Source organism: Megascapheus bottae, chromosome 35, assembly GCF_031878675.1.
Source record: "Megascapheus bottae isolate mThoBot1 chromosome 35, mThoBot2.hap1, whole genome shotgun sequence".
Taxonomy (NCBI): Eukaryota; Metazoa; Chordata; class Mammalia; order Rodentia; family Geomyidae; genus Megascapheus; species Megascapheus bottae.
In genome coordinates this window covers 1,627,010-1,653,815 of record NC_143543.1, presented here as the reverse complement: position 1 = coordinate 1,653,815, position 26,806 = coordinate 1,627,010, and the positions used below count along the sequence as shown (strand labels likewise).

General features: G+C 50.5%; 1 protein-coding gene and 1 long non-coding RNA gene across 2 annotated transcripts; both read left to right on the top strand.

The window, feature by feature from the left end:
• The first annotated feature begins 5,157 nt into the window (after positions 1-5,157).
• Positions 5,158-15,886, top strand: Kcnj8 (potassium inwardly rectifying channel subfamily J member 8). The gene is made up of 3 exons (XM_090324440.1): positions 5,158-5,272; positions 7,652-8,090; positions 13,778-15,886. The coding sequence occupies exons 2-3, from the start codon at positions 7,720-7,722 to the stop codon at positions 14,679-14,681; spliced, it is 1,275 nt and encodes a 424-aa protein (XP_090180566.1). The 5' UTR covers positions 5,158-5,272; positions 7,652-7,719; the 3' UTR covers positions 14,682-15,886.
• Positions 15,887-17,684: 1,798 nt separating this feature from the next.
• LOC150042485 (uncharacterized) lies at positions 17,685-25,590 on the top strand. Its single transcript, XR_016533610.1, has 4 exons — positions 17,685-17,971; positions 19,604-19,659; positions 22,693-22,968; positions 24,931-25,590. It is a non-coding gene; the product is annotated as an uncharacterized LOC150042485 (long non-coding RNA).
• The last annotated feature ends 1,216 nt before the right edge of the window (positions 25,591-26,806 follow it).

Here is a 26,806-nt window from a genome sequence, read left to right as displayed (position 1 = left end):
TGGGCGTTGTCCCTGAGCTTCTTTCCCTCCAGGCTGGCGCTCTACCCCTCGAACCACAGCTCCACGTCTGGTTTTCTGGTGGTTCACTGGAGATCAGAGTCTCCTGGACTTTCCTGCCCGGGCTGGATTTGAACCTGTGATCCTCAGATCTCAGCCTGCTGAGGAGCTGGGGTGACAGGCGGGAGCCACTGGCACCTGGCTTACACACTCACACACACGCAAGCAAGAAATGTACAAAACTTCCCCCATTAGATCACAGGGTCTCAGGGGTGGGCAGACAAATGGAGAGGAGAAAATTGGGGGAATATTCAACGTGCACGGGTGAGCAAGGACCCAGGTGGCTTGAGGGGAGAGGTGGGGAGGGGAGGGGAGGGTTGGGGGAGGAGGGAAGGGGTGACAAGATCAAGATGCATCAGCTTCATGAACTTCCACGTTGAATTTCAACCTGTACAACTACTTAAAGACACTGAGTGAGAACCAAATTGAAAGCATCCCAGGGTCCCCATTGCCAGGGAAAAGAAAAGACATTTTTTTTCTTCAAGGACTGTGTGTGGTCTTGTGTTCTTTCTCTCGACTCTTTGGCCATGAACTTGAGACCCTTGGGGAACTTTTCTAAATAAACTTGAGACTCGAGAGAGGAAACTATAACGTTTTACACCCTTGCTGCTAAATCGCAGCAACCTAGCTCCACCATGGAGCTTCAGAAAACACAACCGATTGCGGGAACTGGGAGTTGGGTTTTACTGCTCTGCAGGCTTGTAGAAGGAAGGGTTATCCCCCTCCACGGTTTCATTTGTGCTTGTCATGCTCTTCCTAAGGAAGATTCCTGCGTGGATGGATTTACCCTGCTCCGGAGGGCCTGGGGCCATGATTTGTGTTTATTTCATTATTTATTCCCTCCGACACTGGAAACGGTGTCTATGTGTTCAATAAACTTTTGGCTCTTGTGAGGTAATAAATGACTGCTTTTGGCTCAGTGGACGTGGGGCGTTTTTCCTTGAAATTCTACCACACAGTAGCCAGGAGCGAGCAATACATTTAAATCATTGCAAGACAAGACTTGGCCTTGTTTTGTATTCCGAGAGTTGTGTGTGTGTGTGTGTGTGTGTGTGTGTGTGTGTGTGTGTGCGCTGGGACTGGGGCTTGAACACCAAACATGGGTGTTGTCCTTTACCTTCCTCCTCTGAAACCTGGTGCTCTACCACTTGAACCACAGCTCCACTTCCAACTTTTTGCTGGTTCTTGAATCTAGAAGAGTCAGCTTTCCTGTCCAGGCTGGCTTTGAACTGGGATCCTCAGATCTCGGCTTCCTGCGTAGCTAGGTTGACAGGTGCCTGGCTGTCCATTATTTTACAAATAGATGCCAAGGGCACTTTTATGACCTGCAACCATGATGTGAATGATTTTTACACCTCTAGTTTAGTAGAACCCCAGATCCCAACCAACCATCCAGATAAAAAAAAACAACAACAAAAAACAAAACTAGGCCAGGAGTTTGGCCTAGTGGTAGAGTGCTGGCCTAGCATGCACAAAGACCTGGGTTCGATTCCTCAGTACCACATACATAGAAAAAAGCCAGAAGTGGTGCTGTGGCTCAAGTGGTAGAGTGCCAGCCTTGAGAAAGTCCAAGGACAGTGCTCAGGCCCTGAGTTCAAGGTCCAGGACTGGCCAAAAAAAAATCTACAAATCACAACCAGTACTTACAGAAAGATGATGAGAAATCTCTGGCCAGCTACTATATTTTTCTTTTGGAGAAATAAATCAGACCAGCATTCCTCAGTCACTAGATAGAAGCTGGCTAAGTACAACAATGCTTGAAATGTCCACTCCCAGACCCTACTTCAAGTCCACAGGGAGAGGGAGCCCAAAGCAAGGCTGTATTTTCTAATAAGAAAACAAAAATCTCTTGCTTCCAAATATTGTTTGATGGACTGATTGCTGGGGCCAGACGTGAGGCTTGAACTTCGGGGCCTATTGTTCTCATTTGGTTTTTGTACTCATTTGGCTGAGGCTCTATTATTTGAGCTAGACTTCCACTTCTGGCATTTTGCTGGTTCCTTGGAGTTCAGAGTCTTATAGACTTTCCTGCCCCCCCCCCCCACAGCGCTGGTTTCGAACCACAATTCTCAGATCTCAGCTTCAGGCGTAGCTGGAATGACAGATATGAGTCACAGTGGCCAAGAAGGCCCTTTTTCTCTTGATTCTGACTTGCCTGAATTTTCTAGCATCTATACCGACAATGCACCGAGCAGCGATTATTAGACATGCAAGATGTCTACGCCCTTTGTCCAACCATGCAGGGAAAGGAGAAAAAAGAAAAAACTATTGGCAAGCCAAGGAGTTTATGGGAAATTCTTGGCTTCAATAATCTTTTAATAAAGCTCTGCTATATGTGCCAACAAAGCGGAGATGACATAGTGATTTATGATTTGAAATATCAAACCAGCTCGATAATGTCTAGGGCCATTTTGTATGAAACAACTCCCCCTCCCCCTGCCCCGAGAAAGCACACCAAGTCACAGGGGAAAAAGCAGAGGGAAAATGAATAGGATACAGGCTGCATAAACTCGCTCATTTAAAAAAAAAATTATGGGGCCTCAAGTGTGGCCTAGTGGTAGAGTGCTCGCCTAGCATGCACGAAGACCCGGGTTCGATTCCTCAGTGCCATATACATAAAAAAAAAAGCCAGAAGTGGTGCTGTGGCTCAAGTGGTAGAGTGCCAGCCTTGAGGAAAAAGCCCAAAGACAATGCTCAGGCCCTGAGTTCAAGGCCGGGGGTGAGCACAATAAACCAATCACATAAGATATATGTTCACCAATATGTGTGTACAGAAATACTCATCATAGACAAAGAAACAAACCAGGCAGGGAGCGCCTGGTGTGTTCTTTTTGTTTGTTTGTTTTGCACACAGTGAAATGCTGTGTTACACAGAATATCGACATCGAAAGCCTCCCGGGATAGAATTCTCCCAGCTCTGCCAGGCAGGAAATGGTGAGAATCTGGAGAAGAGAGTCAGGAATTTTCTAGAAGGAAGGATATAGTTCCATACCTGGCCTTGCAATCTATGTGGTTAGCACCCCGGCCACTTGAGCCATGCCTTGACTTGTGCATTTATTAGTTGATGGTTCATTGGAGATAAAGAGTCTCACGGACTTTCCTGCCCAGGCTGGCTTTGAACTGCCATTCTCAGAACTCAGCTTCCTGAGTTTTGTCTCCCCAGTTCTCAACAGCTTCAGCCTCAAGAATGGAGTTGAGACGTGGTTTTGTTTCTTCCCTTCCTAGCTGGTTGACTGAGGCTTTGTGCGGGCGTCTGAGCTGAGCTCAGGCTGGAAGCTCTTTCCTGAATAGCTCTGGAGAGTTCTCACGGGAAAGGCAGAGATCTTATTTTGCAGATAACCATACATCACCTCCAGAAATAGTCTCTGAGCCAGGTACCAATGCTCACGCCTGGCGTCCCAGCTACTCGGGAGGCTGAGATTTGAGGATCTCAAGTTTGAAGCCAGCCCGGGAAACACAAAAAGTGCATGAGACTCTTCAGCTCCAACAAACACCCAAAAAGCTGGTAGTGGAGCTGTGGGTCAAGTAGTCCAGTGCCAGCCTGGAGCTATAATGCCAAGTGTAAGGTCCTGAGTTCAAGCCCTGGCACAAGAAACAAAAGAATAATTAATAATTAAGAGCCACAGACATACACCAGGCCACCGAGTCTTCAAGGGGTTAAATTTCATCTCTGCACAGAGGAGAAGGGGGGGGGAGAAAAGACATCGTTCTTCACTCACCTTCATTAAAGACTAATTGCAGGTGCATGCGTGCGTGTGTGCGTGCGTGTGTGTGTGCCATGCATATTTCTGCTCTGTGTGTTTCCTGCCCCCTGGGAATCGTGGAAAACATATGGAACTTCCAAGAATTAAAGTTTCTATCACCAGAGTGACAAACCCAGGAGGCCTGGCCGGTGCCAGGCGGGGAGACGAGCTCACCATCTAGAGACATCTACCGTGAAGAGAGATTCTCAGTCTAGAGAGACATCTACCGTCCAGGAAGAGAGATTGACAGCCTAGAGAGACATCTACCGTCCATGGAGAGAGATTCACTGCCTAGAGAGACATCTACTGTCCATGGAGAGAGATTCACTGTCTAGAGAGACATCTACCATCCATGGAGAGAGATTCACTGCCTAGAGAGACATCTACCGTCCATGGAGAGAGATTCACTGTCTGGAGAGACATCTACCGTCCTGGGAGAGAGATTCGTCGTCTAGAGAGACATCTACAGTCCAGGGAGAGAGATTTGCCGTCTAGAGAGACATCAACCGTCCACGGAGAGAGATTCACCATCTACAGAGACATCTGCCATCTACGGAGAGAGATTCACCGTCTGGAGAGACATCTACCATCCATGAAGAGAGATTCACCGTCTGGAGAGACATCTACTGTCCATGGAGAGAAATTCACCATCTAGAGAGATTCACTGTCTAGAGAGACATCTACCGTCCAGGGAGAGAGTTATTTACTGAGAGACACTTGCTGTGTCCAGTGCACAGCTGTGGGCACGGTTGCGAGGACACGAGTGGCTGTGATATTTCACAAAATCATAAAACACCCAGGCCCAGTCACAGTGTCCACTGGGCTGAGATGTCCTCCAGGGGCGAGCCTGTCCTCCCTCCCCCTCCCTCCTCCCTTCCTCCCTCTCTCTTTCTTCCCTCCATCCCTTCTTTCTCCCTCCCTCTCTCCCTCCCTCCCTCCTTCCCCATCCCTTCCCCCTGGCTGCCTGCGCCCTGGGCGGGCTGGGGCTGGCCGGGGCTGACAACTGCACAGCCGCCAGGCCGAGAAGGCTTCCAGGTTTGGACATCAAATAAAATACAAAAAAAATAAAAAGAATCAAATCATCATCGTGGGGGAGAAAAAAAAAATGCACCAAGAACAGGATCCCTGACAGCTTGTCTCCCGGGAGAAACTTTCCCGAGTGTCCCTGCGTCCCCAGCTTGGGGACATGGGGACTGGGGGGGGCTGGGACCCCCCCCAAACAGCCCCCACCCCATTCTCCCCTCCCCCAACTCCTGGCAGGATTCCCTGCTCCCCAAGGACTGGCCTTGGCTCTGCTCCTCCAGCTTGCACGTCAAAAGCCTCCTCCCTCCCTCCTCCCCCTCCTTCTTCTCCACACCCAGCCCCGCTCCTGCTCCAGGCAGGCGCTCAGATCCCCTCAGATGAAGAGGGGGATCGCGGTCCACCAGCCTTGAGGATGGCGATGAGGCCCCGGGAGCCCCAGCCTGCGCTCTGTAAGTCCCTCTGACAGTCTCTCCACCAGGCCTGTTCTGGGAGTACCTGGGGAGGGGGGGGTAGAAGAGAAAGGGGTGAGCTCTCCCCAAAATGTGTTTCTCCAATGCCAGGCCCTGCAGGACGAGGGGGGGGGGCTGTGCCATGGAGAAGGGGCTTTTGGTTTCCTTTTGGTGAGATCTTTCTCCTCTGAAACACATGGCGGGTTTCCTACTTGATCTCACCATCCTGGTGAGCAGGCATTCAATCCAGCCTGGGCTCAAAGGCTTGCTCTCCTCCTCCCCTCCTCCTCGTCATCTCCTCCTCCTCCTCTTCATCTCCTCCTCCTCTTCATCTTCTCCCCCTCTTCTTCTTCACCTCCACCTCTTCATCTTCTTTTCCCCCTCCTCTTCTTCCTCTTCTTCTCTTCTTCCTCCTCCTTCTCTTCTTCCTCCTCTCCTTTTCTCCCTCCTCCTCCTCTTCTTCCCCTCCTCCTCTTCATCTTCCTCCTCCTCTTCTCCTCCTCTTCTTCTTCTCTTCCTCCTCTTCATTTTCTCCTCCTCTTCATCTCCTCCTCCGCCGCCTCTTTCTTCTCCTCCGCCTCTTCCTTCTCCTCTTCATCTCCTCCTCTTCATCTCCTCCTCCTCTTCATCTTCTCCTCCCCTCCTCCTCTTCTCATCCTCATCTCCTTCTTCTCCTCCTCTTCTTCATCTTCTCCTCCTCTCCCTCCTCTTCTCTTCCTTCTCCTCCTCTTCTTCGCCTCTTTCTCCTCCTCATCCTCTTCTTTCTCCTCCTCTTTCTTCTCCTCCTCTTTATCTCCTCCTCCTCCTCCTTTCTCCTCCTCCTCCTCTTCATCTTCTCCTCCTCCTCATCTTCTCCTCCTCTCCTCCTCCCCTCCTCTTCACCTTCTCCTCCTCCTCCTCTTCTTCTCCTCTCCTGCTCCTTTGTCCTCCTCCTCCTCTTCATCTTCTTCTCCTCCTCTTCTTCTTCCTCCTCCTCTTCTTCTTCCTCCTCCTCTTCCTCCTCCTCCTCTTCCCCGTCACTTGGATTCTCAGGCTAAAATGAAGGATTTCTTCCTTGCTTGTGTCTTCCTGGCTCTTCTCCTGCGCCTCCCTGGAGGCTTTGTGGAGCAGGGACCGTTCAGGAGGCTGAGGACCCGCCTGGAGCTGGGCCCTCAGGGCCTTCTTCTCCCCACCCCCACCACGCCTCCCCTCTCCTTCCCCAACCCTGCCCAGCCCTCCCCCTCCCCACCCCCACCACGCCTCCCCTCTCCTTCCCCACTCCTTCCCACCCCTCCCCCCTCTCCACCCCCACCACGCCTCCCCTCTCCCTCCCTACTCCTCCCCTCTCCCCCCTCTCCACCCCCACCACCCCTCCCACTCCCTCCCCACCCCACCCCCCCTCCCCACCCCCACCACGCCTCCCCTCTCCCTCCCCACCCCTGCCCACCCCTCCCCCCTCTCCCCCTAATCCCTACCCCGAAGGTGGGAGAAGGGGGAGAGGGGGGCAGCGGGAGGAGAGAGAGGGGAGAAAGGGAGGAGAGGGTGGGGAGGGGGAGAGGGGGAGGGGGAGGGGGTGGGGAGGGGGCAGGAGGGGGGAGGGGGAGGGGGCAGAGGCAGAGCGGGAGGGTCAGGAGAGACCTGGGTGTGAACTCGGAGCTCCGCTGGCTCCAGGCCTGCGCTCTGCCCCTTGCTCCTCCCCTCCAACCCATCCCGGGCTGGTCTGGAGCCCAGCCGGGCTCCTCGGGCGGCGGGGTTGGGGCGCGGGACGGGCGTGCGCCGTGGTGTCGGGTCCCGAGGCCTGGGCCGCGCAGGCGCGGTGGTGACGGGTCTCGCGCTCGAGGCCCGGTCCACGCACGCGCGGTGGTGTCGGGCCGCGCGTGCGCCGTGGTGACGGGTCTCGCTCTTGAGGCCCGGGCTGCGCGTGCGCAGTGGTGTCGGGTCTCGAGGCCCGGGCCGCGCACGCGCGGTGGTGACGGGTCTCGCGCTCGAGGCCTGGTCCGAGCACCCGCGGTGGTGACGGGTCTCGAGGCCCGGTCCGCGCACGCGCGGTGGTGACGGGTCTCGCGCTCGAGGCCTGGTCCGAGCACGCGCGGTGGTGACGGGTCTCGCGCTCGAGGCCTGGTCCGAGCACGCGCGGTGGTGACGGGTCCCGAGGCCTGGTCCGAGCACGCGCGGTGGTGAGGGTCTCGAGGCCTGGTCCGAGCACGCGCGGTGGTGACGGGTCTCGCGCTCGAGGCCTGGTCCGAGCACGCGCGGTGGTGAGGGTCTCGAGGCCCGGTCCGCGCACGCGCGGTGGTGACGGGTCTCGCGCTCGAGGCCAGGTCCGAGCACGCACCGTGGGGTCGGGCCTCAAGGCCCGGGCCGCGCACGCGCAGTGGTGACGTCTCGCTCTCCGCGCAGGAGCCCCGGCGGATCCCCGCGTCGTCCCCGGCCCGGCCCCGCCCGGCGGATCCGACCCCGGCGCCATCATGCTGGCGCGGAAGAGCATCATCCCGGAGGAGTTCGTGCTGGCGCGCGTGGCGGCCGAGAACCTGCGGCGGCCCCGCGTGGCCGGGCGGCCGGCGCGCGCGCGCTTCCTGGCCAAGGGCGGCGCGTGCAGCCTGGCGCACAAGAACGTGCGCGAGCAGGGCCGCTTCCTGCAGGACGTGTTCACCACGCTGGTGGACCTCAAGTGGCGCCACACGCTCGTCATCTTCACCATGGCCTTCCTCGGCAGCTGGCTGCTCTTCGCCATCGTCTGGTGGCTCGTGGCCTTCGCGCACGGGGACCTGCACGCCTACATGGCGCGCAACGCGCCCGCCGCGCCCGAGCCCGGCGCCGTCTGCGTCACCAACGTGCGGTGAGCCCCGGGGACGGACCGACAGACAGGCAGACAGACCGACAGACTGACAGACAGGCGGGCAGACCGACAGACAGGCAGACAGGCAGACCGACAGACAGGCAGGCAGACAGACAGACAGGCAGACCGACAGACAGGCAGGCAGACAGACAGACCGACAGACAGGCAGGCAGACAGACAGACAGACCGACAGATAGACAGACAGACAGACTGACAGGCAGACAGACAGGCAGACCGACAGACCGACTGACAGACAGGCGGGCAGACCGACAGGCAGACAGACTGACAGACAGACAGGCAGACAGACAGGCAGACCGACAGACTGACAGACAGGCAGACAGATAGACAGACAGGCAGACCGACAGACAGGCAGACCGACAGACAGACTGACAGACAGGCGGGCAGACCGACAGACAGACTGACAGACAGGCGGGCAGACCGACAGACAGACAGGCAGACCGACAGACAGGCAGACCGACAGGCAGACCGACAGACAGACTGACAGGCAGACCGACAGACAGACTGACAGGCAGACCGACAGACAGGCAGACAGACCGACAGACTGACAGACAGGCGGGCAGACCGACAGACAGACCTACAGACAGGCGGGCAGACAGACAGGCAGACAGACAGACCGACAGACAGGCCGACAGACAGGCAGACAGACTGACAGACAGACAGACAGGCAGACAGACCAACAGACAGGCGGGTAGACAGACAGGCAGACCGACAGACAGGCCGACAGACAGACAGGCAGACAGACAGACCAACAGACAGGCAGGCAGACAGGCCGACAGGCAGACAGACAGACAGACTGACAGACAGGCGGGCAGACTGACAGACAGGCAGACAGACAGACAGGCAGACCGACAGACAGACTGACAGACAGGCGGGCAGACCGACAGACAGACAGACAGACAGGCGGGCAGACCGACAGACAGGCGGGCAGACAGACAGACAGACACACAGACAGGCAGACCGACAGACTGACAGACAGACAGACAGGCAGACAGATAGACAGACAGGCAGACCGACAGACAGACAGGCAGACCGACAGACAGACTGACAGACAGGCGGGCAGACCGACAGACAGACAGGCAGACCGACAGGCAGACAGACAGGCAGACCGACAGACAGGCAGACTGACAGGCAGACCGACAGACAGGCAGACTGACAGGCAGACGACAGACAGGCAGACAGACCGACAGACTGACAGACAGGCGGGCAGACCGACAGACAGACCTACAGACAGGCGGGCAGACAGACAGGCAGACAGACAGACCGACAGGCCGACAGACAGGCAGACAGACTGACAGACAGACAGGCAGACAGACAGACCAACAGACAGGCGGGCAGACAGACAGGCAGACCGACAGACAGGCCGACAGACAGACAGGCAGACAGACAGACCGACAGACAGGCAGGCAGACAGGCCGACAGACAGGCAGACAGACAGACTGACAGACAGGCAGACAGACAGACTGACAGACAGGCGGGCAGACTGACAGACAGACAGACAGGCAGACCGACAGACAGACTGACAGACAGGCGGGCAGACCGACAGACACACAGACAGGCAGACCGACAGACTGACAGACAGACAGACAGGCAGACAGATAGACAGACAGGCAGACCGACAGACAGACAGGCAGACCGACAGACAGACTGACAGACAGGCGGGCAGACCGACAGACAGACTGACAGACAGGCGGGCAGACCGACAGACAGACAGGCAGACCGACAGACAGGCAGACAGACAGGCAGACCGACAGACAGGCAGACTGACAGGCAGACCGACAGACAGACTGACAGGCAGACCGACAGACAGGCAGACAGACCGACAGATAGACTGACAGACAGGCGGGCAGACAGACAGGCAGACAGACCGACAGACAGGCCGACAGACAGACAGACAGGCAGACAGACAGACAGACCAACAGACAGGCAGACAGATAGGCAGACCGACAGACAGGCCGACAGACAGACAGACCGACAGACAGGCAGGCAGACAGGCCGACAGACAGACAGGCAGACAGACTGACAGACAGGCGGGCAGACTGACAGACAGGCAGACAGACAGGCAGACCGACAGACAGACAGACAGACAGACCGACCGACAGATAGACCAACAGACAGGCAGACAGACAGGCAGACAGACAGACTGACAGACAGGCGGGCAGACCGACAGACAGACCGACTGACAGACAGGCAGACCGACAGACAGACAGGCAGACAGATCGACAGACAGACCGACCGACTGACAGACAGGCAGACAGACAGACCGACAGATAGACTGACAGACAGGCAGACCGACAGACAGGCAGACAGACTGACAGACAGGCAGACAGACAGACTGACAGACAGGCGGGCAGACAGACAGACAGGCAGACAGATCGACAGACAGACAGACCGACTGACAGACAGGCAGACAGACAGATAGACTGACAGACAGGCAGACCGACAGACAGGCAGACAGACTGACAGACAGGCAGACAGACAGACTGACAGACAGGCGGGCAGACCGACAGACAGACAGACAGACTGACAGACAGGCAGACCGACAGACAGACTGACAGGCGGGCAGACAGACCGACAGACAGGCAGACCGACAGACAGACAGGCAGACAGACAGACTGACAGACAGGCAGACAGACAGACCGACAGGCAGACTGACAGACAGGCAGACCGACAGACAGACAGGCAGACCGACAGACTGCCAGACAGACAGGCAGACCGACAGACAGACTGACAGACAGGCAGACCGACTGACAGACAGACAGACAGACTGACCAACCGACAGACAGGCAGACCGACAGATGGACCAACAGACAGGCAGGCAGACCGACAGATAGACTGACAGACAGATAGGCAGACCGACAGATAGACAGACAGACAGGCAGACAGACAAACAGACCAACGGACAGACAGGCAGACCGACAGATAGACTGACAGACAGGCAGACCGACTGACAGACAGACAGACAGACCGACAGACAAACAGACCGATGGACAGACAGGCAGACCGACAGATAGACTGACAGACAGACAGGCAGACCGACAGATAGACTGACAGACAGACAGGCAGACAGACAGATAGACAGACAGGCAGACTGACAGGCAGGCAGACGGACAGATAGACAAACAGACCGACAGACAGACAGGCAGGTAGACGGACGGACAGATGGACAGGCAGGCAGACAAACCAACAGACAGACCGACAGATAGACTGACAGACAGACAGGCAGACCAACAGACAGGCAGGCAGACGGACGGACAGACAGGCCGACGGACAGACCAACAGACAGTCCGACCGACAGACTGACCAACCGACAGACAGGCAGACCGACAGATAGACAGACAAACAGACCGACAAACTGACAGGCAGACAGGCCGACCAACAGACAGACAGGCAGGCAGACGGACAGACAGGCCGACAGACAGACCAACAGACAGTCCGACCGACAGACTGACCAACCAACAGACAGGCTGACAGACAGACCTACAAACAGACTGACTGACAGACTGATGGAAAGACCGTCGGACCAACAGACGGACAAACTGACCAACAGACTGGCAAACTGACAAACAGACCGACCAAAGGACAGACAGACCCACCAACTGATGGGGACAGATGGACAGATGGGGATGGCCAGACTGGGACAGACAGAGGACAGATGGGGGACAGATGGACACACAGGGGACAGATGGATGGGAGGTCAGATGGGAGACAGATGGACAGATGGGGGTGGGGCGGATGGATGGATAGGTAGATGGATGGGTAGACAGGCAGACAGATGGATGGATGGATTGATAGACATACCTGTCAATAGATGGATAGGTGGGCAGATAGATACATGGATGGATGGATGGATGGATGGATGGATGGATGGATGGATGGATACATAGATACATAGATTGATGGATAGATAAATGCCTACACAGACAGACAGATAAATGGACAGCTAGGTAGGTAAATACATACATACATACATATATACATATATATATACACACACATACATACATACATACATACATACATATACATACACACATACATACATGAATAGATCACTAGATAAATGGATGTAGGTAGACAGGCAGGCAGATAGATAAATGGATAGATGGATAGGTGAATGGATGGATAGACAGATAGATGGATAGATAAATGCATAGATAGGCAGGCAGATAAATGGATAGGTGGATGGATGGATAGATAGATGGATAGATAAATGCATAGATAGGCAGGCAGGCAGATAAATGGATAAGTGGATGGATGGATAGACAGATGGATAGATAAATGCATAGATAGGCAGGCAGGCAGATAAATGGATAGGTGGATGGATGGATGGGTGGGTGGGTGGGTAGGTAGGCAGACGAATGGATAGATAGATAGGTGATACATGGATGGATACACAGACATAGATCAGTAGAGGATAGATGGATTAGATGATGGAGGGATAGATGGATAAATGAAAGATGATGGATCGGTTAGTTGATAGATGAATGCTAGATAGAGGGATTCGATGGTAGATGGATAAATGGTATTTAGATAGATTACATGAGCGATATATAGATCGATTGGATGCATAGAGATACATGATAGATTGACTAGGTGGTGGATTAATGAGAAATAAACTGGAGAAAGGAGAGCAAAAAGCCAGAAGTGGAGCTGTGGTTCAAGTAGTAGAGCGCTAACGAGCACCAGAAGCTCGGGGACAGCGCCCCAGACCCTGAATTCAAACTCGGGGACCGACACACACAAAACAACTAGAATTTGGGAATAGTACGTTTTGTACCAATTCTCGGCCCTGTGATTTGTCTAGATAAGGCACACAGTAAACGTTGGCTGGCGATTATGATTTTGATGATATATAATGGAAAGTTCAGTTGTTGTGCAGTACTTCATGTGACTCGAGCCTCTCACACACCAAGAGTGAATGTACTAACTAAACAGCCATCTGGAAGAATACACTATGACGTAAGCCTGCGACAATGTGGGATATTTCACAAAACATACCCATACATGTAATAGTGCTGACGTGAATGTTTTCACGTATTACATGCCTCAACAACACTGATGGAATTTTGCCCTGGAAATGAAATCCAAGAAGAGAGAGAAAGGAAGAGGGGGGTGGAGGGAGGATAGATAGGGAAAGAGACAGCAATAGATGATAACAGATACGTAGATGACAGATACAGAGAGAAGGTAGAGCAATAGAGATACAGAGACAGAAATATTAGATGAGGGTAGATCATCGTGGGTGTACTTAAAACAGTACATTTGAAAAGTTGGTCTTTCCAGAAACATTTGAGCAAGAAAATCCATGACAGTCTTGTCTCCAAATAAACACTGACAAGCAAAAAGTCAGAAGTGGCGCTGTGGCTCAAGTGGTAAAGCGCCAGGCTTGAGAAACCCTGCCCCCCACCCCCAAGGACAGTGCTCAGGCCCTGAGTTCAAGACCCAGGACTGGCAGGAAATTGAAAACTAGAAGAGGACACCCCGCTTTCTTCCTGCACCCCTGGGAAACACTCAGGGTCTGGGTCCAGGGAAAGCGGAGGTTGCTTTTCGGCCACGCCCCAGTTGGCGATGGCATTTCTAGAAAGCCAGGATCCTTCCTCCACCCCCCATCCCCCTCCCCCCACCCCTCCCCCCCCATGACGGCTTTTCCTTCCCGCTCCCCTCAGCTCCTTCGCCTCGGCGTTCCTCTTCTCCATCGAGGTGCAGGTGACCATCGGGTTCGGGGGCCGCATGATGACGGAGGAGTGTCCCCTGGCCATCACCGTGCTCATCCTGCAGAACATCGTGGGCCTGATCATCAACGCCATCATGCTGGGCTGCATCTTCATGAAGACATCGCAGGCCCACCGCAGAGCCGAGACCCTCATCTTCAGCCGCCACGCCGTCATCGCCGTCCGCCACGGTCGCCTGTGCTTCATGTTCCGCGTGGGGGACCTGAGGAAGAGCATGATCATCAGTGCGTCGGTGAGGATCCAGGTGGTGAAGAAGACCACCACCCCCGAGGGCGAGGTCCTCCCCATCCACCAGATCGACATCCCCGTGGACAACCCCGTGGACAGCAACAGCATCTTCCTGGTGGCCCCGCTGATCATCTGCCACGTCATCGACAAGCGCAGCCCCCTGTACGACGTCTCGGCCGACGACCTGGCCAGCCAGGATCTGGAGGTCATCGTGATCCTGGAGGGAGTGGTCGAGACCACGGGGATCACCACCCAAGCCCGGACGTCGTACGTGGCCGAGGAGATCCAGTGGGGCCACCGCTTTGTGTCCATCGTCACCGAGGAGGAGGGGGTGTACTCGGTGGATTATTCCAAATTTGGCAACACCATGAAGGTGGCGGCGCCACGCTGCAGCGCCCGGGAGCTGGACGAGAAACCCTCCATCCTCATCCAGACCTTGCAGAAGAGCGAGCTGAGCCATCAGAACTCGCTGCGCAAACGCAACTCCATGAGAAGGAACAACTCCATCCGCAGACACAACAACTCCCTGCGCAGGACGCCCGCCTCCATGATGGTCCCCAAGGTCCAGTTTCTGACCCCCGAGGGCACTCAAGGCCCATCTGAATCCTGACAGCAGGCTAGCCACCGAGGATGGGACACGGGACGACACGGTCTCTGCTGGGCCCAGAGCTGGCCCACGCGCCTTTATTTCTCTCCCTCACCACCCGTGGATAACTCAAGACTCGAGAAGCTGGAACTCCTCCTGTATTCGGAAATCTTGTTCACCTGAGCTGAGGAAAGGGTTGAAAACAGGAGGATCGAGGTTCCAAGACAGTCCCCAGACGACTCCAGACCTGAGATTCTTTATCTCCTCAATTAAACATCGTGGAAAGCTGGAAGGCCTTGACTGGAGAAAGAGACGAGGAAAGGCAAACAAAACGCCAGGGAGAGCCTGAGGCGCTGTATTCAAGCCCCAGGACTGCCACTGAATAAATAAAATACAGTAAATCAAAATGGGCTTGGGACTGGAGAGTGTGGCCTAGGGGTAGAATGCTTGCTTACCACGCAGGAAGACCCGGGTTCGATTCCTCAGTACCACGTACACAGAAAAAGCCAGAAGTGGTGCTGAGGCTCAAGTAGTAGAGCTCCAGCCTTGAGAAAGTCCAAGGGAAGTGCTCAGGCCCTGAGTTCAAGACCCAGGACTGGCCAAAAAATGAATAAATATAGGAAACCACATCACAGCGGACCTTGGCGGCTTGTGTTTGTCTCATTTATGCAGAATGCAGGAAGCGAGAGGCCTTTATTAATTTTCTTTTCTCCATTTCAGACAGTAGGACTCCATTGATTACGATGTATCTGGGATACAAACTCTAACCTAAGAATGAATCTGTGTAGCTGGCACCAGGGGTTCAGGCCCGACACCCCAGCTCGTCAGGAGGCTGAGATCTGAGGATCAGGGTTCAAAGCCAGCCCAGGCAGGAAAAGCCAAGAAACTCTTATCTCCAATGAACCACCAGAAAAGCCAGAGATGGAGTTATGGTTCAAATGGTAGAGCACAAAGCTTTGAGCATAAAGACTTGGGGCCAGCATCCAGGCCCTGAGTTTAAGCCTGGCACACAAAAATCGTAAGCGTTATAAATCCCGTGTAACACCTCTTGTGTTCATGCAAGTACCTTCCTGAGAAAATACGCAATTCACGAGCTGTGCCTTGAGCTAAGAAACGTACAGTTAAAAGGTGGGGGGGGCTGTTAATCCTCGCCTCGGCCTGTCGGGGGAGAACTTCTCAGAGAAGCCCTGAATCGAAGATTTTCATTAAACTCCTTTCTCTGTGACTCACTGCGGTTGTGTGTTTCCTTCTACAGCAATCCGTCCCACATCAAAACTCCAGACTAGGTCACGTGACGCACGCCTGTCATGGGCGGCTGAGATAGGAGAATCACAGTTCCTAGCCAACACCAGCAGACAAGTCCATGTGACTCCAGTGACCAGCAAAAAGGCAAGGAGTGGAGGTGTGGCTCAAATGGTAGAGCGCCAGCCTTGAGTGAGGAAGCCAACTGAGGAAGGGAGGCCCTGCACACAAACTCACACAGAATACTGAAACATTTCTGTATGGGTTGCTAAAAGAAACCTTCCTTCCCTCTCTCCCTCCCTCCCTCTCTTCTTCCTTCCCTTCCTTCCTTCCTTCCTTCCTTCCTTCCTTCCTTCCTTCCTTCCTTCCTTCCTTCCTTCCTTCCTTCCTTCCTTCCTTTTTCTGTGCTTGTCCTGGCCTTGAACTCAGCGCCTGAGCACTGTCCCTGAGCTTTTTTTTTTTTTGCTCAAGGCATTTATTTATTTATAAGGTTAATTAGAGATCAGAGTCTCACAGACTTTTCTGCCTGGGCTGGCTTTGAACCATGATCCTCAGATCTCAGCCTCCTGAATGGCTGAGATGACAGGCGTGAGCCATAGTATCGTGCCAGAGCTCTTTCATCTACTGCGCCCAGTTGCAGTTAACAGCTGCCAGTGTAGTAGTAAACCTTAGCTCTAGCCTTGAAAAAGCCCAAGGACAGTGCCCAGGCCCTGAGTTCAAGACCCACGATTGGCAAAAAAAAAAAAGGAGCCTCGCCATTCTCTCCACAGCCACCAGCCAGCTGAAATCAAATCATCTCCTTCCATGGAAGTCAGAAGAAGGGTTGGATGGCTTCATTTGCTTACCAGAATATTCGGTCGGAGGCCTCGACCCCTGCGTCTCCACCACAGACAAGCAAGGTGCAAAGCAATGACAATGTTTATTCCGAAGAGTAGGCCCGGGGGCGTGTGCCTGTCACCCCAGTGACTCGGGAGACTGAGATCTGACGGTCACAGTTCAAAGCCAGTCCAAGCAGGACCCAAAATCCCAGGAAGTGGCGCTGAGCCCAGGTGGTAGAATGTCAGCCTTGAGGGAAAAGCTCAGTGACAACGCCCAGGCCCTGAGTTCAAACTCCAGAGCTGATAGAATCATAAAATCAAATAATAGAGAGATACATAGATCATAGAAATGTACATAAATGTATAGATACATAGAGATCTACAGATCACAGATGCATTATATGGATGAACATACATACATAGAATAGATATGTAGATGGATTCATAGATACTTATACAGATAAGTATATAGATACATAGATCATAGACAACAACATAGATACATAGATTTGTGCATACACAGATGGATACACATTTTACACATATATATAAATGTAAATACATAAATAGCTCATCAAGAGATCATAGATTAATCCTAAATACATAGATACATATATAGGTGGATACACAGATCATAGATAAATAAATCATAGATATATACATATAGAGATGGAGATAGACAGACAGACAGACAGACCTGTGGGCATTGTTGTCTCATAGAAATGTGTCTCCAAATTCAGTCTTCCAGTGGCTTAAGAAAATGACCTATTTCGGCCAAGAAATCAGTGGAGAGAGAGAGGTGGGGGAGAGGGAGAGAGAGAGAGATTGATTTAATTTCTCCCAACAAAAGAAAGTTCATCGTTTCATGCTTTGTCTTCCATGGATGAAGAAGTTTATGTTTCTGGATTTTAAAAAAACAATCAATCCTAGACAATCCTCCCCCACCCCACTCCCCCCCCCAAAAAAAAACAACTTTTTGAGACGTTTCCGGATGTGGAAGGTGGAGGAAGAACTTTCATTGCATGTCTCTAAGGACCCAGAAAAATTGGAGGGAGCATCCTAGATCTCCAGGCTGTGGATCAGGAAAACGCCAGGCCACCAAGTTCCCATGATCTCTACACACTCTTCCCTCGGCGGCGGTGGGAATTTCCTTACCAACTCCAGTTCCACCCCTGGCTAATTCACGACTTTCTCGTTCAAGTTCAAGTTCACGAGAACGTGCGTCCATCTGGCCTGGGAGCCCAGTTTTACATGGTTGGTTCCTTTCTTCTCCATTAACACTTTATTTTCCTTTATTTTTATTTATTTATTTTTTTAAGTTTCCAAGAGGTGCCTTCATTCTCAGGGAGAACAAATAGATGCCACCAGTGGCTAGATGCCAGAATCCCTGCGGGTAAATTGAGATACAATTCTTTGCATCCTAGGGGATTCTTTTTAATTACTTTAAGAAGCAAAAGAAGAAGAAGAAGGAGGAGGAGACAAGGCTGGATGTTCACATGTCACTAGATTTGATTGATCGATGAGCAGGGATGAAGAACAGAATAAAATAATCTATAAAAACTGAATTGATTATAAACTGAATTGAAATTCAAAAGGTGCAAGTGTTTGCCACTGAATATTAGTAAAAGACTCTGTGTGTGTGTGTGTGTGTGTGTGTGTGTGTGTGTGTGTGTGTGTGTGTGTTGGTCCTGGGTCTTGAACTCAGGGCCTGAGCTCTTTTCACATGAGACTTCAGTGAACCACCAGAAAATCAGAAGTGGAGCTGTGGCTCAAAGTAGCAGAGCTTTTTCCGCCTTGAGCTGAAGAGCTCAGAGACAGCGCTCAGGTCCTGAGTTCAAGTCCCATGGTTGAAGTTTAAAAAAAAATTCAGGAAGTGGTGCTGTGGCTCAAGGGGTAGGGTGGTAACCTTGAGCTGAAAAACTCAGGGACAAGGCCCAGGCCCAGAGTTCAAGTCCCAAGACCACCAAAAAATCATCATCATCATCATCATAAAATGAATGAATGAATTAGAAAATTGCAAGGCTGTTTTCATGTTTCACATAGTAAATGGATTGTGATTCTTGGTGTCACCAGACATCCTAAGCAAAGTACAGAAAGTCCTTGTGTGGTATATATTTTCCGTGGAGGAGTGGGGGGGGAGGGGGGATAATTAACTGAGATTTCCAGAGTTAGCAAAGCTGTTCTATTGCGTTTGCCAAATGTCAAGACAGTGCAAGCAGTCGTTCTTTCACTCAGCATTTGAACCGGGCCCAAAGTCAGCTGTAGTAAATCTTGGAAAAACAAACAAACAAAAAAAAAACTACTGCTCATCTTCAGCCAGAGTCAGGCACTTTTGTTTATTTTCTCTGCTTACCCTCATGGGTTTCTTTCTCCTGGAGGAAAGAAAAAAAAAAAAGACCTTGTGTGGGTCTCACAAAAGGCCTCGGAGACAGTGGACACTGAATTCTAGAAGGCTCCAGAAAGGGTGAGAACATGCAGGCTTGTATTAACTCCTATCATCTCCTTTACTTCATTCACAGCTGTTTTGATTGATTGATTCATTGATGGATGAATGGACAGATTTTTTTTTTCTTTCCAATTGTTGTTGGAGCTGTGGCTCACATGGAAAGCTCAAGGACAGTGCTCAGGCCCTGAGTTCAAGCCCCAGGACTGGTAAAAAAACAAATATATATATATATATATATATATATATATATATATATATATATATATATAATTAAAATAAAATTAATGTGGCAAGTTGCTATCCCAAGCTGTCCAAATGGTACCATCTTTGGCATGTGATTTCAGTGATTATGATCATGTGAATAGGAAATATCCCCTATATCAGGGGAAAATCCACACTGCTTAAAAACAAAAATCTCCATTTCTCGTTCTGTCTTGCAGGGGAAGGATTCCAGCAAGATGGACGACAAATGATAGATTTATTTAGTCAAATCTAGGTGAGTTTTTTTTCCACCACGGAGAAAGAGGTAAATCTGAGGCAGGCCCTGGCCAATCTATGTTTTGCATGGCTGGCGTTTTATTTTATGTATTCATTTATTCATGTATTTATTATCACTTGTGGCTCAAGAGGTGTTGTGCTAGCTTTGGACATACAGGCTCTGAGTTCAAGCCCCAGGACCAGCACCAAAATTTAAAAAAAAAGACATAAAATTAATAAATTAAAATCAAGACATAGAATTCCGTGTCTTTAACCCACACAACAGACACTCGTTATAGCACAAGGCTTAGAACTTACTGATGACACTTTTTCTTAGCCTTTATGAGTGTAATAGTTATGAATCTGAAGAAGTGGCTGGAATAATTTTGCATTCATGGAGCCAACTACGATATTTTTCTGGCAGGAAGACCGAAAACGTGGGAGAAAAAATCAGCAAATCATACTGACAACCAAAATACAACATTCCCCAAAGGACCCATATTTATTTATTATATTTACTTAAAGATACAGTTCATGCAAGTTTCTAATATACACCATGGACCAAAATGACTTTAAAAAAATTCATATCTGACTTGCAAAATCCACTCTTAGATAATTATAGTAAGTTGTTTTTTCTAAGTTCCAACAAGTTAGAAAAGCAGATCACTTGATAAAGATTTCAGCGATTGAATAAGGGAGGGGAAGATATTTATGTCATAGTCTGTTGTTTAAACTCTACTAGCTATAAAAATGATTCTTAAAACTACTTTCCAAATTAATTAGGCTATTTCCCCCCCCCCAAAAAATTAAAGTTTTGTTCTAAAATACGATTGTCATCTAGACAATCACACACAGGGAGACCCAAGAAGGAGGCTCTGGGGAGAGGACCAGAAAGGCCCAAGGCCTCTGTGCCTCTGATCCCAGAAGAAAATCATATTTATCCAAATGAACTCCAGGAAATGGAAATAAGAGCTTTATTCCATGGACATACGAAGTTCAGATTTCATTCTCCCGTTCTTGATGAACGTGCGGGCAGAAAACCAGCCATGACACACGGGAGGGCTTTGGGGACACATTGAACTGGCCCTGTGAGCCGTACACACAAGCAAACAACTCACAAATCACCACGGTGTGAATCTCACAGGCAACGGTTTGGGCATTGATTTGCTTTGCTTGGCCATTAAAACAATTTTTTTAAAAAGATAATCCAGAAATCATGAAGATGATTTAATGCGTGTGACTGATCAAATACCAGCCTGATTGAAGTGTGTGTGTAGGTCCTGGGTCTTGAACTCACAGCCAGGGTGCTGTTCCTGAGTTGTTGGTTTGGTTTTTTTTTTTCTTTTTTGGATTACAGGTGTGAGCATGAGTGCCCGGCCTGCATAATTATTATTATTTTTTAACTAGCAAGTGTTGAGGATCATGGTTCAAAGCCAGCCCGGCAGGAAAGTCCGTGAGACTCTGATTTCCAGTGAACCACCAGAAAACCAGATGTGGAGCTGTGGTTCAAGTGGTAGAGCGCCAGCCTGGAGGGAAAGAAGCTCAGGGACAGCGTCCAGGCCCTGAGTTCAAGACCCACGACCGACAAAACAAACAAAAAAAAACCAAAAGCTAATAGATGTAAATCTCTTCTACTTATATTTCATCAAGTAATGTTCCTTCTCCCTTGGCTCCGATGAACGTTCAAGTTCAAGTCTGCAGAAATGTAGTGGTGTGCATAGAGGGCCAAAGCTAAAAGTAGAGTGGAAGGAATTTGCTAGAATATACACAGCCATCCATTAACTCCAGCCACTTGCTAACGCAGATAATCCTTAACCTGGATCCATTCTCACAAGCCACCCTGATGCCATCCCTTCTTTTCTTTCCTAGAGAGTCAGTTTCTCATTTAACCAACGCCTTCTTCTATGGCCTCACCCCTGAGGGGAAAGTTTCAAGTAGTCACTCATTTAAAACCACCTGAACAAGAAAGTGGCATTAACATTTCTGTTGTAGCTGGGTGCTGGTGGTTCACGCCTGTCCTCCCAGCTCCTCAGGAGGCTGAGATCTGAGGATGGAGGTTCAAAGCCAGTCCGGGCAGGAAAGTCCAGGAGACTCTGATCTCCAGTGAACCACCAGAAAACCAGACGTGGAGCTGTGACCTAAGCCTTGAGCACAAAAGCTCAGGGACAGTGCCTCGGCCCTGAGTTCAAACCCCAGGACAAGCACAAGAGAGAGGAGGGAAGGAGGGAGGAAGGGAAAAAAAAGGAAAGGCTAGAGAAGGATTAGGGCAGAGTGCTGGGGTGGAGTTGATCTGGAAAAGAAAAACCTCACTGGTGTACGAATTTCCGAGTCCTCTGAGGACTTCTCATCGTTTGTGAACTCGTCCGTCCGTCCTCCCATCCTCACCCCCTGCCGCCTGCCCTGTCCGTCCTGAAATGCACAAACGCCTGTGGAGATGGACAGACCTCCGGGGCGGTTTTCCAGCTTCTCTCCTCGCATGCTCTGTTTCCTCGCTCTCCTGATCATTCATGATGGGCTTTCTAGAAGTGGATTTCCTGTGATGAGAAAGAAATGTGCACAGAGAAATGGATTTAAAAAGAAAAGAAAAGAACAGACAGCTGCTAAAATTTGGCCATTCAGTTAAAAGTTATAACCTTTCACCGGAGGTGGAAAATTCCATGTGTGTCACTGTGTCTGTGGGCCTCTCTCTGCCCTGTGCGTGCCTTATTTCTAAGGAATGGGGATTATCTCTCTTTCTGGTCTCAGGAAAGATTTTGCTGATCTATCAGCCACATAATCAGTCAATGTAAACGTGCGTGTGTGTGTGTCTGTCTGTCTGTCTGTCTGTCCTGGGTCTTGAACACAGGGCCTGGGCGCTGTCCCTGAGCTCTACTACTTGAACCACAGCTCCACGTCTGGTTTTCTGGTGGTTCACTGGAGATCAGAGTCTCCTGGACTTTCCTGCCCAGGCTGGCTTTGAACCTGTGATCCTCAGATCTCAGCCTCCTGAGTGGCTGGGAGGACAGACCTGAGCCAACAACATCAGAGGCTCTTTGTCTTTTTCACTCCACAGAATGAGACATTCACCGCCAAGCGCTGTTGTTTTCTGAAGACAGCAACATTCTCCTGAGAGTACCATGACAGTATTGGTAGATATCAAGTCATGGCAAGAAAGACCGCGTCTCCCTCATTTAAGAAAATGGAAGAAAGCATTCAGTTATCTCCCCGGATTCCCACAACGAGGCCGACGTTATCACTACTTAACCCGAGTGTGCCGAAAGACAACACTCAGAAGACGTTATTGAAACAGTCCCAAGAGTTGGTTTAATTTATGGCCCCACGCCACATGGTAAGTGCTAGAAACATCCTGCCAAGAAACAGCCTCATGGGCTTATTGTAAACAGCCTGGAAATGTTCAGGCCTTGAACAAGACTTGAACCTTTCAAGGTGTGTGTGTGTGTGTGTGTATTATACAAAAGCCAGAAAACTCAAAGGGAAAGGTATCAAGAACTGAAGGATTGCAGGCTATCCTCCTTAGAAAGCAGTTATTTTTTTCTTTTTGCATGACCGTAATCTCTTTGCCATTAGATGGCTACTTTTTGAAATTCTGCATAACTGGCTCTTCCCAGCAAACATGCGGAACATGAGGCCAGTGTCTCATTTTAGAAAGATGGGGGGGGGGAAGGAGGGAAGGAGGGAGGGAGAAAGATAAATAGCATTCACACGCATAGCTCTTGGTCCTGGCTATAGTTATGTGTCCAGTAACACTTTATTTTTTTTGTCTTGTCTAATTTTTTTTCCTTTTTCTTTTCTTTTTTAACTTTCCTTTTTTTTTTTTTTCCTCAGAGAAAATGAAATTTGTGGCGTCCTTGCAGAACTTTATACGCAGAATAAAGGCAGCGTCAGGGAAAGTGTCAGAAGTCCCGCACCGCAGGTTTGCTCCCCTCAGGTGAAGGATGGTGATCTTGTCCACACTCTTCTTGGTGGTGGTGGTGGTTGGACTGGGGAAGAAACTTACTGGACAAGCATTCCACCACCTGGGCCTTGCAACTCATCTCTTTTCCTTTCTTTTCATTTGTTTTTCCCACTTTACAATGGTGAGGAAGCCATTATCTCCCACTTGAGAGAAGCCGTACTGTTGATTTGGGGAATTTGGATATTTTCCCCAGCTATCCACATACAGGACTGTATTTTCTGTATTTTCAGTTACCATAGGCAGCTTCCATTCAACCACTGGTTGAATCATCTGTCACTCTTCAGTAGAATAGCTGCAATCCAATCAACCATTGGTTTAATGGCTGTCACTCTTCAGTAGAATGTCTGCATGCCAATCAATCATTGGTTGAATGGTCTGTCACTCTTCAGTAGAATAGCTGCATTCCAATCAACCATTGGTTGAATCATCTGTCACTCTTCAGTGGACAGGGCTGTGTGAATGGGCCTAATCAATCATTGGTTAAATCAGCTGTCACTCTCCAGTAGGTGGGACTTTATGAGAGGGCAGTTTCCAATCAGCCATTGGTCAGATCAGCTGCCACTCTTTGGTGGGCGGGGCTTTGTGAGTAGGCAGCTTGCAGTCAGCCATTGGTCGGATCAGCTGTCTCTCCTCAGTGGGTGGGGCTTTGTGAGCTGTTAATGTCAGGAGGCCTGGTGTATGAAATGTGAGTTTAGTGTATGACAGGATCAACTCCACGCGTTTTTTTTCAGGATGACAGTTGAGGAGGGTCTATGTTTGCACACACATGTGTAAATGATACCCAATTACATATCACACCTTAGTGCCCCATGCACACATGAACAAAGTACACAAAAGTGTGTAACAGAGCTCTGTTACCCAAGCATCTGTGGGGAAAACTCAAGGATGTTTTCAACAGAGCCATATTCATTTTTGTTTTCTCCTCATAATCTCAAGGGGAGGTAGCTCGATCCCATTTTCACAGGTGGAAAGGTTGAAGATCCGGGCTTTTAGGCCTGACATGGTAGCTCACACCTGTAATCCCAGCTGCTCCTGAGGCTGAGCTCACAGCCTCCACAGAAAGGTCCCTGAGACCCTAATCCCCAATGAACCACCCTAAAAAGCCAGACGTGCAGTAGCAGAGCAATCAAAGCCTAAGGACAATGCCTAGGCCCTGAGTTCAAGCCCCAGGACTGGTTAACATCCCCCCCACAAAAACTAATAATACATAAATAAACTCCTTGACTGTCACAGATTGTCGAATGGAATCAGCGTAACTCTGCCATTTCCGGCTAATTCCCCACAGCTGTGTCTGTTTATTGTTCAAGATGTTATTTTCATTTCCTGTCCACACAGAGATGGTTCTAGAAAGCTGGCTCCCAGCCAAGATCAACGGATCTGGAGTTGACATCTCACCAAACCCTAAAGTGGGAGACGGTTGGATTCCATGGCCGACAGGGATGTCAACCGCCACGTGTGAGAAAGAGACCCGGGTGGCGATTCTCAGAGGCTCTGGTGTCGTTGAGATAGGCAGTGAATTGGGAGAGTCTAGTGATGATAATGTACCAGCCACCAATGGCTCACGCCTGTCATTGCAGCCTCTCAGGAGGCAGAGATCTGAGGATCACGGTTCAAAGCCAGCCTAGGGCAGACAAATAGGCAAGACTCTTCTTCTCCAGTGAACCAGCCAAAAATCTGGCTCCAGTGGGACAGCCTGGAGTGGAAAAGCTTAAGACAGAGCACAAGGTCTTGAGTTCAAATCTCTGGTCCTGTCACACACCCCCCCCAGGAAAAAACTCCCAAGAGGCCAGGGCTCTATGTCTGAGCATTCTCAAACCCTTTGCACAATTCCAGGGCGCCATGCTTGTGTTGCGTTTGGATCTTTACCACTCGTGGACACACTGGGCAGGAAATGCAGAAGTTTCTCATCATCCAGAGACTCAGCAAAATAACCCCCAGATGGCGCAGACCAAGAAAACGGGAAAAGTTATACGAAGTCTTGTCAAAACAAAACAAAACCAAACCATTTTTGGTGTGGAAACAAAGAAATTAAAAAGTAAAAGGAAACAAAATCAGTGGTCAGCAGAAAGGCCGGAATCAACAGCTCTGGGATTTTTAATATTATGGAGTTTGCAAAATCATGAAGGCGAGAGAGAGAGAGAGACAGAGACAGAGACAGAGAGACAGAGAACCAAAGTGAATGCCAGACCCTGGGGTTTGAATAACCCATCTTTATGCACAACAGAGATTTATGAAGGGTCATTTTCATAATTTTTGTCAGTCCTGGGTCTTGAACTCAGGGCCTGGGCGCTGTCCCTGAGCTTCTTTCCCTCCAGGCTGGCGCTCTACCACTTGAACCACAGCTCCACGTCTGGTTTTCTGGTGGTTCGTTGGAGATGAGAGTCTCCTGGACTTTCCTGCCCGGGCTGGCTTTGAACCTGTGATCCTCAGATCTCAGCTTCCTGAATTCTAGATTCATCCCTGTAGGGATTAATTAATTAATTAAACCCAATGAGTGGTAGTTTCTCCTGAAGGAAGGTTCTAGAAGGCAGTGCAGTATCTGACACACCTGAGCTGGGTTAAATCCCAGCCCTGCGATTCCCAAACAGCCTGGCTGACCAGAAAAGGGGGCCTGGCACATTATCAACGGCTCGGAAACATTTATTGGACTTTTCGCTCTTGATTCACTTTTGCAGGCTGTGGCAACTTGGTCTGCCTCTCTGCTCTGTCCCTCGTCTGTCTCTCTGTCTCTTTTCTCTGTTTCTCTCTCTCTCTCTCTCTGAGTCTCTGTCTCATCTGTCTATCCCGTCTCTGTCTTTCCTTCTTGTGTGTCTCTTTCTCTCTGTCTCCTCTGTCTGTCTCTGTCTTTCTCTTTGTGTGTCTCTGTTTTTCTCTCTCACTTGTCATTGTCTATGTCCTTGACCCCCCCCCTTTCTCTCTCTCTCTCTCTGTCTCTCTTTTCTCTGTTTCTCTCTCTCTCTGTCTCTGTCTGGGTCTCTCTGTCTCATCTGTCTATCCTGTCTGTCGTTTCTGTCTCTCCCTCTCTTGTCTTTGTCTCTATTTCTCTAGGTCTCTGTGTCTCTCTTGTCTGTCTTTCTGTCTCTTTTATCTCTCTGTCTCTCTGCATCTGTCTCTATCTCGGTCTCTTCTCTCTGTCTCTCTCTGTTTCTACCTTTGCCTGTCTATCTGTCTGTCTGTCTGTCTGTCTGTCTGTCTGTCTCTCTCTCTCTCT

What these genes read in the sequence shown, in the direction of transcription:
- Kcnj8 (XM_090324440.1), top strand. Translation starts at nt 7,720, where the DNA reads ATGCTGGCGCGGAAGAGCATCATCCCGGAGGAGTTCGTGCTGGCGCGC. An exon ending in GTCTGCGTCACCAACGTGCG is followed by an intron (nt 8,091 to 13,777) that starts GTGAGCCCCGGG and finishes CGCTCCCCTCAG; the next exon opens with CTCCTTCGCCTCGGCGTTCC.